The sequence below is a fragment of the Triticum urartu genome, chromosome 4A (assembly GCF_056163025.1).
Source record: "Triticum urartu cultivar PI428250 chromosome 4A, HENAU_Tu73, whole genome shotgun sequence".
Lineage (NCBI taxonomy): Eukaryota > Viridiplantae > Streptophyta > Magnoliopsida > Poales > Poaceae > Triticum > Triticum urartu.
Window position 1 is genome coordinate 589,722,461 of NC_141876.1, and position 14,545 is coordinate 589,737,005.

Here is a 14,545-nt window from a genome sequence, read left to right on the forward strand (position 1 = left end):
CGTAAGATTCATCATCAAGTACACTTTCATGTTTTATTTATTTAGCATATAAGCTTGGTCAGCCACAAACATTATGGAGTGGAGGTAGCGTGGACATATATCTTATGACCGAGTCTAATGAAACCAGTTTGATGATTAAAAAGTTGGTATATTTTTTCTGTAGACCTGTTTGGATTTATAGACGTTTGATTCGATGTGATCAATGTTTTGCCCGTGAATCAAAGGGAGTTGCTCATAGGAGTACGGCGTGCGTGGGCGCCATGGACCTGATGAAATTGGCACCGTATGCCAACATGATTGTAATGATCTCCGTTGATTAGCACAATCCTTTTACTCGCAAAGAACACACTTTCTGCTTAGACAGAAAGGGTGAGAGATCTTGGGTCTCACGGCCTTTTTTTCTTTCTTCCAATAAAAAGTCGCACATGTGCGGCGGAGGATGAAGAAGAATCCCGGCGACGCAGGCCATGTTCCGATCCCATCCCACGAACACGTCAGCCTTTCGTGTCGGCTCATCCCACGTCGTCAGAAGGAAAGAGTAAAATGCGAACGCGCCGCGGCAGCGTGATGCACGCGACCGACCGACCATGCCAACCGACGGTGGGCCGCCCCGCCGCTCCATCACCGCCGTCCGTCACGCGCCGCCCTCCCGGTCCACCATCGGCGGGCGTCGGCGCTTGCTTGCCTCCCTCTCTCTATCCCTATCCGGTTGCGTCCGGCACTCCGCCAGTGGCCCGGCGCGGCCCTATTTACACGCCGCGCACGCGTCCACGACGACCCACACACCTCTTTCCTTCCTTCCCAATTCCCGTTCCTACGGACAGGCAGACACGCAACAGCCCGACGCGCATCTCGCTCGGGGAGCTCCGCCGCCGATCCGCCCGCCCGCTCGCCCCCTCACTCGCCCGCCATGGAGGAAGCCAAGGGTGAGCATACGCACACCCACGCCGCGCTCTCTCGTCCATCCGTCCATCCGCCCGCCCGCCCGCGGATCGCCACCGGCCGGCGGCAATTCGTCCTGCTCCGGATCGGTCGCGTGCTAGCTTTCCTTCTTCTTTTAGTTAATCGCTCTCGGGGGCGGCGGGTCGCCGCCTCCTGCGCTGCGCCGGTCGATCCGGCGAGCGTGGGGCGGATCCGAGCGGGGGCGCGCGCCGGACGGGGGGTGGGAAATGCGGCTGTTTTGTTTCTGCTCTGCTTCGGCCTCACCCCACCCACCCACCCAAAACAGAGCAATGGCGCCGATAGCATAAAAGGCAAAGCCACCGCCCTGCTTTTGCCACATCTGGGAAGTCTCTTACTTTTGCCACACAAAATCGTACTGCACCTAGCATTGGGAAAACAAACTAGGCCTGTAGATAGATTGCCAGTTCTGTGCTCTGGTTAACAATTTTGTTCTCTGCTCCGATCACACGCAGTCACTCCTTCAAGGGCTGCCCTGCAACTGTTTACAACCTTCCAAGTTCATTGGGAGTCTTGTTTGTTTGTTTGTTTGTTTGTTTATGTGATGTAATCCTTGTACGCATTTCATAGTTTCTTCTACCAGATTTTGGGAAAATCCTGTGCAAATTATGAAATAACATGGCTGCCTCAGTAATCATCTTCTTTGGTCTTCCGCAGTTGTGGAGACCAGGGATGGAACTATCGCAGTTGCTTCAGCGTTTCCCGGTCATCAGGAAGGTACTAATTACCATTTGTCCTCCCTCTAGTTCTTACTTACCACACTGCAACTCTGCAAGGCAAGGCATATCTGACCATTGCAGGGCCCTTTGCTACATTTGTTATTTTCTGTAATTGGGGGGCTATTCAGAAAGGCTTTCTTCTTTATGCTTATGTTTTGCCTCGTTCAACAGCCGTACAAGATAGGGATCACAAGTTCTTGTCGAAAGCTGTAGAAGAGGCGTACAAAGGAGTTGACTGTGGCCATGGAGGACCGTTTGGCGCGGTCGTCGTCCGCAACGACGAAGTAATAGTTGGGTGCCATAACATGGTTTTGAACAACACCGATCCAACTGCCCATGCTGAAGTCACTGCAATAAGAGAGGTAGGGTTCCATGTGCCCAAAGGTTATCCCCACCAACTACTTGACGCTTGTTGTTTGCATTTTGGTACTGAATAGTTCCTACCTTGTGGTAGCCTCACCTGCTGATATAGGTTGTGCCCATTTGGCCATTTGATTCTTCCTGCATATGAAACTAGTTCTCACCAACTACTTGGTGCTTACTGTCACCTGTCGATATAGTCTGTATCCAATTCAGGCTTCATGCTTTTGGAACCAGCACCACATCATTCTTGCAGAATGTACTTGTTATTTGTGCTCACCTGTCTACACAGATGAGACAGAATATGTTTTAGCCTCTTTGTCCATTCTTGTACATCTTCATGTTTTAGATTTTCAGCTTTCCTGATGCTCACGTTAGTGGTGATATTATCTTGTACCACTTTGTCAAATTATGCTACTTCAGTGCTACTACATAAAGTTGAGTGTTCAAGCGTGTTATATACTTTGTTGAAGACAGGGCTAAATAAAGTTCCATGGTGATGCAAACAAACTCTACCAGCCTAACAACTGTTTCTTTTAATTTTCATCAGAAAGCTTGGTAATTGATGAGTTATCAGTGATGGATAGCCTTTATATTTTAAAATTTCCTTGCTGAATGGTAACAGAGTAGACACTGTCCACATTAGTGGATAAAAATATAACATATTTATTTTGACACAAGAACATGCATTTATTTTTCGGAATAATCCACTAAGGGCTGTTGTCAGTGGCACTAGGTCGTATGGTTCATATTCCCTCTGAGCCTGTATATAATGCATGGCAGTTTTGCATTTTATATTGGTTCTTTTCCATTGTCTGGTTATCTGTCTCACACAATCAGTTTTCGCTTGTACTCTAGGCTTGCAAAAAGCTTGGGAAGATTGAGCTGTCGGACTGCGAAATGTACGCATCATGTGAACCTTGCCCAATGTGTTTTGGGGCTGTTCATCTATCCCGGATCAAGGTTGGCCCTTACCTTACCATTCCTCATCTGGTACAATATGGTTTGTCTAATCCTTAATGAGCAATCTTGTTGAATGCTTCAATGCAGAGGCTGGTGTACGGAGCCAAGGCGGAAGCTGCTATTGCCATTGGATTCGACGACTTCATTGCTGATGCTCTTAGAGGAACTGGGTTCTACCAGAAGGCCAACATGGAGATCAAGCGAGCCGATGGGAATGGAGCTCTGCTTGCTGAACAAGTCTTTGAGAACACCAAGGAGAAATTCCGAATGTACTAATGTGTAGCAAAGACATGGTAGAATTTCACAGCATGAAAGACCCTGATGCTCAGAAAAAATAATGTAATTGTCAACATTCTGTCATTGGTGATGGACCACAAACTATGAATTTGAATATACCATTTGATTCTCATTACGCTTCTATTTCTCAGAAATAAGTATGTTATTGTTCGAGGAGGATCAGTACTACCTTGCTCCTTCATTTGATCTTTCTTAATTTGGGTACATTCCTGGTGATAATAAGGCCTTCATCATCAGCCCATCTTAAAAAAATACGGCATTTCATAATTTTTACATAGCAGAAATAACTGAATACTGTTTTTCTAGCCATCGCATGTTTTTGGTTGTTTCCTCCTGCATTTCAGTTGATGTTTTTTGATTCGTTATTTGCATAGCAGCAATCATTGAATATGTTTTAATTCTGTGTAAGTGTTTAGACCTTTACTTGCTAAAAGTGAGTTTCCTCCTGCATTTCAACCATGCATACTCAACTTGCAATGAAGGAAGCCTGCTCACAAAACTGAACATATCTAATTGTTCTTAAATCTATGACTCAAAACTGAAATATTACAGTAATTTTGCTTTTGTTCTCATGCTCCAACAAGGCTTTGGAAACAGAGAACAAATCAAGATCATGACAGAACAAGCTAGCACTGACACTCATCTCCACATCTATATACAAAGAAACAAATTGCATTCTAAGCAAAACTGATTGCAAAAATAAGATATACATGGCTAACACGATGCATCCGATGACGCAAGCCCCTCTGCAACAAATAACAAGCATCTATATCTACCTACATTACAGCGACACCAACTGCAATAATGAATTTAGTAATATGTTGGCACTAGGCTTATTATGTATGGATGCCCGTGAACCAACGGCTAAAGAACTGCCACCGTCATAGCAGATCGATGTCTCTTCACAATCTGTTCTGAGTTGCTCGCACGACTCTGGAGTCACAGAGTTTGAATATCCTTGAATAAGCGAACAATTCCACGGATGCCTGGATTGTACGCTGAGGGAGACATTGGAGATGCATATGCTGCTGAAGTTGTCGCCCTCAATGCCCTCCAAGATGCCAGCAACACCAACATCAACGCCAACAACGTTCTGAATTGTGATGTTGCTTATAATGGGGAGAGCATTCCTGTCATAATTGTTATCAGGATGTTCGCCGTAGTTTCCATTGATCCTTATGGCCATCGAAACATTGTGCATGCTGACATTAGCTATGTAGACGTTCCTTACATACCCTCCACGTCCTGGAGCGGTCTTGATTCTGATTCCATGCAATGAGTTCACAATGCGGAGGCCTTCAGCCCGGACTTCAGATATGCCACCTGACATCTCACTTCCGATGGCAATTCCTGCACCACCCCTAGTTTCTCCTGTGATGTTGCTGATGCTGATATTGGAGCTAGGCTGAGCAAAAGAAATGCCGTACTCATCCCAACCACTTTTGATGACAATAACATCGTCTCCATTTCTGACATAACAATGACTGATGCAAACATTTGTGGACGAATCTGGACAAATATAGAGTTGCATTAGTAACAGGACAGATTTAAGCCTTTTATGATTGCATAATAAGATGGCCTCGAAACTGTTGTGCATAGTACATCCAAATAACTAGGTTATGGTTTCATTTCAAACAATACATAATGTTGGCAATATTCTGAATTAACACAAATTTTCATATTTAGATTACAGGTGCATCTCATCGTAAGGCAAAGTAACTTTGCCCAAGATAGTAAATTATTTCAACTGGTTAGCTGCAATCTGTACTAACATAGTGTGATCAATTTACAAAAGAATATTTGCATATTTATTAGAATCTCAGTTATAAATGCAAGTTAAAGTTAACTTTCAAAACACAATGGAAGGAAAATAACATTTAAAAGGGGCATGTGAAATTATATTGCAAGAACTGATATTTTTCTTCCTTTTGGTGCTCCCAAGACACAGCGGCGTAAAAAGGGACATAAACAGGTATAACACTAAGAATAACAGGGATAGAGACCTCAAGTGGAAGAAACAATTCAGAGCTTCATATTACCTGGATTAATGCCGTCGGTGTTTGGCGAATTCAAAGGTGCTAGGATTGTAACGTGCTCGACAATAACTTGGCTGTTTATTCAGCAAAAGCACTCTAGGTAATGAATTGTCATTTGCAGATAAATTCTTAAGTTTTAAAAGAAAGCAAGTATTTGAAACACCAACCTGCAGTATACAGGATGGATATTCCAGAACGGGGAGTTCTTGAAAGTCAAATTTGATATAACAACATTGGTGGAGTACATCAACTCGACAAGATGTGGCCTAGTATAGTTCAGTGTGTTGTTATGGAACCAATCCCACCAAATGGCTCCTTGACCATCAATTGTCCCATTAGCACCTACCAAGAGTGCCACATTTAAGCACTTGCAAAACCAGCATAGTAATAAAAGGTCGCTGATGCAAGCATAGACACAAGTTAGCTACTAACCAGTAATTATTACATCTGTCAAATGGGAGCCAAAAATTAAGCTCTGGTGCCTTCCTCCGGGGAGCTCTCTCCCGCGCCCATAGGATGGAAGAGGGTCTATAACAGGCCAATCAGATGAGTGCTGCAGATACAGTATTTTCAATCAATAAAGTTGGAATTTACTACTATTTGTTCGGTAACCACTTCAAGAAAACATCATTTTGTAAAGCACATAAGAAGATTACATATATAGTTTTTCATTTAGAGTAAATTGTAATCAACATGACAGTATAAGATATCACGGGCATGCGCATCATGTCATAAGCATACAATTCAAAATAGTAACAGGATGCAAATTATTATGTGCAAAGAGCGATGAGCTATATTACCGGAGATCCGATTATTACTGCATCTTTGTCCAGCGACAAAGTGAGATGGCTGATCAGACTAAAACCGCCTGTCAGCCACCTTCCAGCAGGCACAAAGAGCTGCGCGCCACCCTTGTCCGCAAATGAATTGAGGTAGAAGATGGCATTCTGGAATGCTTTGGTGTTGAGAGTCACGCCATCCCCGACAGCACCAAACTCAGTTATAGTGACACTATGTGGTCGGTAGACGGTCGATGCCATGTCCGCGCAGTACATGCCGGATACGCTGGACCATTGGGTCTCAATTATTGTTATTAGGAAAACCAAAAGGGCTTGAAATACCTAGCAAAAAATCCAAAGAGAGTAACGTCAACAGTCATCGTGTATTCGCATATTTGAAATAACCAAAGCAAAATACTAGCAACAACATGGAACATGTGAACCGAAGAGTTGCAAGCAGGCTTCATTCTACTCTGTTTCCACAGACACGCAAGGTAACACAAATGGAGCAAAACAATGCCTCACAGAGAACAAAATCATTCTTTATGTCTGAATGCACTTTTTCTCACAAGCATCCGTACACGTAGAACACCTCCAACAAAGCCCAACAAACTAATCTGATCTTCGTTTATGTCCCCTGTTCCCCACAAAACTAATGGTCCCTGCAAGCACATGTATAGGCATCCTGAACCCACAAAATGCGCAGTATCATTTCACTCCAATTTCTGAATTCGCTATCGACAACCAAGCGTGTGGCATCAGGCACATGCTACGACAGGGCAGGAGGACAGGGCGCACTACACCATAATTACGCCTCACCGAGAACAGAATCATTCTTATGTTTGAACGAACTTTTTCTCACGAGCATCAGAACCCTCCAGCAAAGCCAAGCAGGCCAAATCTCATCTGGTTTATCCCCTCTGCTCCCCACTAACTAATGGCCCCTGCAAACACATGTATAAACCCAAGGCATCATGAATGCATTCCCAAATGCGCAACATCACTTCCGCCGGATTCCTGAATTGGCTATCGTGGGTGGACACAAGCAAGCATTTGGTGTGGCACACGCAAGGCAAGAGGACAGACAGGACACAACAGAATACAACTCAGTACGCACATTCTATCCACCTCTGAACACGGGCCGGGTGAAGGGCGGATCACGCCCCGATGCCAGCGGGGATCAACCCGCAGGAAGGACCAACGCCACTCGCCCAGCCACCGGACCGGTACCAATCCACCAACGGCAGGCACGGAGAAGGCAATGGGGGACGGATCCCACCGCCGCCGCCGCCACCAAAACCAAAACCAGGCGCCAGCCATCCATCTGCGATCCATCTCCCCTCCCCCGTCCGAGAAAAGAGATCGAGGAAGGAACACTTACAGACGCGGATCTCCCCATCTTGCCGGCGGCGACAGATCTTCTTCCCCTTCCTTGCTGCTCCCCACCGACGCCCCCTCTTAACTCGGGTCCGGTCAAAAACCGCGCCTTGAATGCGGCGGCGGCGGCGTGAACTGCAAACAAAAGACACGAACCCCATCAATCAAGAGAAAAAGACACGAAAGAACAGAGACAAACCGGCGCCGTTGGCTCACCCGCCGGACGGAGATGGATCGGGAAGAGGAACCTCCTCTTCTTCCGCTCGGTGAGGAGGGTGGAGAGGAGCGAGTCAGGTGGACTGGGTGAGTGAGGGGGGAGGAGTGATGTGGTGGGCAGAGGGTAGACAGGATCCAATCATGCTGCCGCCAGCCAGTCCGCCACGGTGGTGCGCGCCATCCGCTGGTACCAGGAGGAGTCAAAGGTCGCGGCAAGCGCAGAGGAGGAGCAGAGGCCTGGTTTTATAACCTGCCAGCCGCCACCAAACGGAACGGGAGGGGAATGAGATGCATCCCCACCCCTCCCTACCCACTCCACCCTAAAACCCCGGCCAAGTGACACCCATCTGTGGCCAAATTTCCTCCCTCTGTTTCTCCTTTCATTTTTCTGTTACCATATTGGCCCTGGTTTTTCATACTATATACCCACCATACTTATAAATGTGCAGCATCTTTTTTTTTCGGGCGTCTCCGAAAAATGTAATCTGATTTATCAAATGGGTACGAGTTGTGGAATCGTGAAGCGGGTGGGATGCCGGGATGGCGGGATTGTCCATCGTCGTGGTGTCTAGTAACTGGTTACAGATCAAGCTAGTGTCGTCTGCTTTTGTTTTCTCATGTTTCGGTCGAGTCTAGCGTTTAGGCATAGGCGGAGACGGAGACGGCGCTGAAAGAAAGCAACGGGTAAGAGACGGGATGGCCCAGTGGCTTGTGGTGTCATCGAGGAGGGTGAACCGGGATCCAGCTAGAGACATAGCATCCACATAGTCATTTAAGGAGACGAGCCCGAGGATCGACCGTACGGGCGCGACATCAAGGTGATGGGTGGTTGCCACAACAGAGAATGGGATTTAGGGGGATGACCTAGAGTGGCAAAGGCGGCACGAGTAGGACGGCACCGGAGGCGACCGTTAGGCCGGTATTCGCTGACAAGCAACACTATTGGGGGAATTGTAGCATTTTTCTTGCGCGAACCTACGTGTGGTTGAATGATTAGGAGGACAACGGTATCCACGGCCTATCGAGGTTCAAGTCCTAGACTTGACATTCACGCTCACATTTTTCTGGATTTTATTTCTGGTTTTTCGGCGATGCTTCTGCAGTAGAAGAGACGTCACGTGGACTACAAGGCGCACATGATGACTTCGTCAATCTTAAGATGCTATGTTGGTTCAATCTCTTGGAGTTGCTCATAGAGATAGGGTGTATGTGCGTGCGTTTTTAGGGGTGAGTTGTATATGTGAACAACTTTGATTGTACTATCACTCCATACGTCGTTGGATGAGGCAAGATCCACGTACGTACCCTCGTGGCGCCTGCATACCACCTTCGTATTCTCATCCCTTATCTTTTTGACAAAGATTGAATTCACCTTAGCCACTCTCATCTGGTCATCTACCTCCTAGCACTCTCTCTCATCTCAAACATATGGATCCACCATGGATAGATTCAACCCGAGAAAGCTGCTACCGAGTTGCGCCACCGTCGCCAGCCCCTTTCTCCTTCCCCCTCTCTCTCTCTCTCTCTCTCTCTCTCTCTCTCTCAAAACATGAGTTCGTGCCCAAGCTCCCACTGTGTGCTCTCCTCGGACTCCCTCTCAATTGAGATATGATGGATTGCAACATCGATGATGTTTCTGAAACATAATCGTTGTTGCAATGCGTGCTCTCGCCTTCCGATTCTCTCTCAATTGGAATTCGATTGATTGCAACAAAGATTATGTCTCTGAAACATTATGTTTGTTGCAATGTGTGAGGCAGGGGGGTATGGAACATGATCTATGTTGCAACAACAATTGCAAAGATTTTCTGCAACACTAGCTTTGTTGCAAAGTTTTCTACAACATTAGCTCTGTTGCAATGATGGAGGATGACGCTCGGCCACTCGTTGGCGCGAATCTGACGGCTCGTGACCGATAGATCTTTTTAAAAAGATTTGCGGGCTACTAGTCGACGCATAGCATACCCCTAAAAGAAAAGGGATGTGCTACGCATCCATCGGCTGATCTTTTTAAAAGATCGGCCGGCTCGCGAGCCATCAGATTTGGCTGGCACATGGCATCATCCAGCAGTTGAGGTTGACCTCACCATTGCAAATAGAGGCAACGTTGCAGAACCCTTTGTAATAGAGCTTATGTTGCAGAAACTTTTACAACAAAGATAATGTTGCAGATTTTTTTATCATCACTTTTTTTTGCAACATAGATGTTATTGCAGAAGAAAGTTTTGCAACATAGATGATGTTTCAGAAAAAATTGTGAGAAGTATGAAGTTACATAAACGCCACTGTTGTTGCCATTGGCACCGGTGACCAAAGGTGGTCGTGGCGGCTACCATGGCAGCAGGGGCGTTGTAGGGTGAGCCGATCCGGTGGCGGGGTGCCACAGATCTGGTGGTAGGCAGTGGTGCCCGAGATGGGGCATCGCGAGGGTGGAGACTGCCAGGGCGTAAGTTGGTGGAGGCGTCGAGAGATTGGGTGAGCAGGAGCGACGGCCTGCGACGAACGCGCCATGAGCAATGCGATGCTGGGTGGTCATGTACGCGCCAGGCATGCACATGGGGACGTGGTCACTGCAACCGAGCCCATGTTGCGTTTAAAAAAATTGCAACAAAGGTCATGTTGTAGAAATAGAGCATGCGTTTTCCGTCCGACACAGTTGATCCAACGGCTTGCGCTGCGCGAGCGCTGGATCGCAACCATTTTCAAAAAGAGAGGCATTTCCTTGCTCATAGAAAAGAAAAGGAGAAACGCACCGTTCCATTTCCTTTTTACGGTGCATGTGTAGATGTCCAGGTACGCGCACTGTTGTAGGCGTGTTTCGGGACATATAAATGAATATCACGAGGGGTTGCCCGATTAACCCAGCGAATCATGCGGAAAGAGAAAACCATGCGCGTTCGGAACCTAGCTCGCGGCGGGCAAGGTGAGTCGGTACGTGGGTCGGTGTACCTTAGAGCATCTCCAGCCGTTCGCCCTTTTAAGGTGCTAAAAAAGGATGGTCTGAAGCGAACCGGCGCTAGTTCGGTCTCTGGGGGCGATCTAGCTCCCAGTCACGCCTCCAGGTGCCGCCCCCAGGACGTGAAAAAATCGAACTTGATCGTTCCCGCTCACAAAAGACGCCACAAGTCGGGCGATCGCAAGCCACAGTTCGGCGTACAAAAAATAGAGCGGCAGAAGTTCGCGTGCGCATCACTCGGCGGGCTCTGCCCCAGGCATCAACAGAGTTGGCGTGCGCGGGCTTGGCGGTGTCGGAGCAGCCTCTGCGCTGGGCGGTGTCGGCGCGGCTTCAGTGGTGCTGGGCGTCGTGGAGGCGTCGTCACGCGGGCTCGGCGTCGGCGTCGGCGTCGGCGGCCTTGTCGAGGGAAGCTGGTTCAGGATGAGGCCGCGCTCCGCCAAGTACCACGCCTTGACCGCCTCATCGGTGCTCTGGAGCATGTCCGCCCCGCCCAGCAGGAAAGCCAAGTCGGTGTTTCTCTTCTTCGCGGCGACGTTCGGTCGAAGCAGGTCGAACTTGACGGCGCTGCTCGACATCAACGCCAACCACCGCGCCTCGGTCTTCTCTTCACGAAGAACGGCCCGGGCCTGCGCGTCGGCGCGGCGGTGCTCGATGGACTCCTGCACTCGAGTGGGGGCCGTGTCGTCGTATTTCCCCTTCTTGGCAACTTTGTTGCCGTCCGGCCGCCCTTCCGATGCGCCAGGAGTCGGCGCGTCCGGCTTGTAGGTCTCCTTGGCCTTGTCGAGGGTGCGTCGGACTTCCGCCCACTTCTCGCACTTGTCAATGCGCTTGTAGACGTGGAGGTACTTGAATTCGGCGTCGCGGTTGCCGCCGCACGGGGGGCGACGGAGGCTTTCGCGGTTTTCGCCGCACGGGGGGCGACGTACTTCTTTGGTGGCATGACGGTCGGCTGGGAGGGAGGCGAGCGGGAGGGAGATTGGCGGGAGGAAGGAAGAGTACGGGAGGGAAGTGGGGAAAACGCGGGAAGACATGACGGGAAGAGGCGCTCGCCTCGCCGACAGGGCGGACCCACGCGCCCTTTTCGCTTGTGCCGGCGCCCCAGACGCCCCAGGAAGCCGGGTTCGGCCTGGGTCCGCCGGCACCAGTTTCATCTCGAGCCGGCGAAAAACGGACTTCTGAGATATGACTGGACCGTTTTTTCGACGCCGGTGCGGTAAAATCGTCTGAAGAGAGTCTGTTGAGGGTGCGGCTGAAGATGCTCTTACCTCCGAGTCAACCAACATGACTACACCACACACGAGCTGGCCGCGTTAGGCTTAGGGCCTCGTGCCATCATGCCCGTGCCACAACAACCAACTCCCTCCCTTTCCGTTGGTTGGCGCGAGGATCCAAAGGCCATGGCCATGGGCATGGCGCTGTCCATCTCGACTAGGTCTGGTCTAGCTCACCAGCGTCGTGGCGTGGGGTTCATTTTCCTTCCATCTCGCGCGACCACGGATGAAGTAGAAAGGGAAAATGAGAGAATAAGATGGAGGCCCGTAGATAGACAGAGCACGGTGTTGCTGTCAGCGGCGGCAGGAGTGGAGTGGAGCGGGCACTTGGGCCTGCCTGCCTCCCTGGGCCCGCTGTAAGGCAAGGCGGACAGGGTGCCCTCCGCGTATGTACGCCGTGGGCCACGCCTGGCAACGGCAAAACGTGGTGTGTGCCCTTCTGGGGGCCCACCGCGCCCAACAACCTCGAACCCGCAAACTTCACCGTCGCTCACGGTTGGCTCTGCCTGTGGTGTGGGGAATCTTGCGCAGGGCCGGTCGTGTGATTCCGGTGGCGCCACCGTCCAAGCGCCCACCAGGCCGGTTGGCCATGCCCGGTGTCTCCATCGCCTTCTTAAATGTTTCTTAAAATGGATCACCTTGTTAAATATTACCGCTGTACCAAAATTCTTGCCTTAGATGTGTGTAGATACGAATGTATCTAACACTAAAACGTGACTAGATCCTCTGTATCTAGACAAATCTAACACAAGAATGCCGGCACCCTGCTCCCTGCCGGCTGGAACCCTAGCCGCCGCCAGGAGAGGCCTTCTTTCAGCGTCGTCCTCCGGCGGCGGATGGTGAGGGGGGGGGGGGGGTCGCCGGATTCACTCGCGTGGATCGTTTTTAGTCTAGGTTTTTAGATTGTTCATCATCTTCGCTTCGGCGGCAACGATGACGACGCTGAATAAAGATTCTTCGGATCCTTCCCTGACGAGGCCATCGGTCCTATGGTTGGGGATGGATTTGGAAACCAGTCTATTCAAGTAAGGACGGCGTGGCGGCGGCGGCATCCTCGTGGCGGACCTATGTCCTCGGCTTTCGTCGTCGCGACGGCGTTTGCTCCAACGTCGGCGTGGAGTTTGGGAGATAGTCCAGGAGCGGATGCAGATTGTGGTCTGCATCGACGACATCTGGAAGACAGAACATGTGCTGGGTTCATGGATGGCAGGTATGGTTTCCTCCTTCGGCGTCTAAGTCATGGTGGAGTGCCAGACCCGGAGTTTGATGGCGTGTCTGGCGTGTTGCCCCGGTCTGATTCGTTCAACGGCAATGGCTTTACTTTTGGTGAACCACTTTGGAGATCCGCAAAGCTGCATATCAGCGATGGAGCCGCGTCGAGCTTAGGGTGAGGAGGTGACCCATCATTCTTTTCTTCGGTGGTTGCTGTGGTGGTGCCGAAGACAGGTGACGGGCGTGGGTGTCAAGCTCAGAGATGTTATGCTATCTTTTCAGTTTTGTCATGTCGGTTCTTACGTGACTTGTACTTTGTTTTTCATGATATGAATGAGACACATATTGCTATGAAAAAAAATAACACAAGAATGCCGAGACGGAGTAGGGGTATACTAGTATGCGGATGCTGGTGGTGGTAACTACCGGAGCGATCAATAACGTAGTCTCGCCTAATATTCTGCAGATTACCGCTGCATGCTTGCCCAACTGCTCCCAGAGATAAACGCATCCTCGCGCCGCCGCCGTTATTTTACTCGCCCCTCTCTTCTGCCAACGCCGTGAGATAATGTGCGCTGGCTAGCTAGCTGTTGGCGCCATCCATGGCGTCCATGCTGGCTGGCTACGCGTGCGGTGCGTCGCAACCGCAGCCTGCATGCCACTGCGTGACATCCATGCACATGCCACAGCCATGGATCGTCGCCCTGGACGGCATGGCAACGCCGACGCCGACGCATTGATTGATCGACTACATGTACGTACGTACGTGTGGCTCTTTCAGTCTCGCCGCGCGAGATAAGATGGATCGATCGATGCTGCTACGTACCACATTGTTCGGCCGGCTATGAGTTACCTGCTCCGGATGCAACGTGCCGCTCCACAGTGCGCTGCTACAGTTCATGGCCTCGAAAGCCCGCGGAAGCGGCCATGCCATGCCGGGCGTGCACCGGTCGTCGTCTCCAGAGTCCAGAGGACGGACGGACGGACGCAGTACGCCCAAGAAAAGAAGACAAGACGGATGCTAGTTACCATCTTGCCTGGACGGTCACCTCCGCCTCGCCGTGACCAGTGCGCCGGCACCCAGCCAGCAGACGTCGTACTACTACTGCGTCGCCGGCGGGGCCTAGCTCACCAGCACATGTACGTCGGCTTCAGGCGAACTGCCTACTGGCTGCGTGTGCTGCTCCGCTTGACTGTTGGAAAGTAAATCCATATGCCTGGCTGACACACGATACGTGCGCACGCAGAGATCAGGCTCAGGCTCGCCGGCGGGTCCTCCGGCCGGCAGGTTTCCGTCCAGGTCGCCGGCCGGCGGCAGTGGCCTCGGCCGCATCAACCGATACGCCGCCGAAGCGCCGATCGAGTGCGTCCACAGTTCCAGCCAAAAGCCCCAGGGCAC

At 50.3% G+C, this 14,545-nt stretch overlaps 2 protein-coding genes across 2 annotated transcripts; one reads left to right on the plus strand and one right to left on the minus strand.

The window, feature by feature from the left end:
* The first annotated feature begins 659 nt into the window (after positions 1-659).
* On the plus strand, positions 660-3,414 carry LOC125553016 (guanosine deaminase). The gene is made up of 5 exons (XM_048716752.2): positions 660-926; positions 1,618-1,677; positions 1,851-2,041; positions 2,898-3,002; positions 3,090-3,414. The coding sequence occupies exons 1-5, from the start codon at positions 911-913 to the stop codon at positions 3,276-3,278; spliced, it is 561 nt and encodes a 186-aa protein (XP_048572709.1). The 5' UTR covers positions 660-910; the 3' UTR covers positions 3,279-3,414.
* A 373-nt stretch (positions 3,415-3,787) lies between these two features.
* LOC125553015 (Pectin lyase-like superfamily protein) lies at positions 3,788-7,979 on the minus strand. Its single transcript, XM_048716751.2, has 7 exons — positions 7,708-7,979; positions 7,496-7,626; positions 6,136-6,456; positions 5,768-5,888; positions 5,503-5,677; positions 5,339-5,409; positions 3,788-4,808 (listed from the first exon to the last, which is right to left on the minus strand). Exons 2-7 carry the CDS (start codon positions 7,511-7,513, stop codon positions 4,081-4,083), a joined length of 1,434 nt encoding a protein of 477 aa, XP_048572708.1. The 5' UTR covers positions 7,514-7,626; positions 7,708-7,979; the 3' UTR covers positions 3,788-4,080.
* Positions 7,980-14,545: the final 6,566 nt, after the last annotated feature.

Excerpts from the sequence above, each read along its gene's own strand:
- LOC125553016 (XM_048716752.2), top strand. Across the intron at positions 2,042-2,897 it reads AAGTCACTGCAATAAGAGAG|GCTTGCAAAAAGCTTGGGAA; the intron begins GTAGGGTTCCAT and ends CTTGTACTCTAG. Across the intron at positions 3,003-3,089 it reads TTCATCTATCCCGGATCAAG|AGGCTGGTGTACGGAGCCAA; the intron begins GTTGGCCCTTAC and ends GCTTCAATGCAG.
- LOC125553015 (XM_048716751.2), bottom strand. Across the intron at positions 5,678-5,767 it reads GACAGATGTAATAATTACTG|GTGCTAATGGGACAATTGAT; the intron begins GTTAGTAGCTAA and ends CACTCTTGGTAG. Across the intron at positions 4,809-5,338 it reads CACCGACGGCATTAATCCAG|ATTCGTCCACAAATGTTTGC; the intron begins GTAATATGAAGC and ends ATATTTGTCCAG.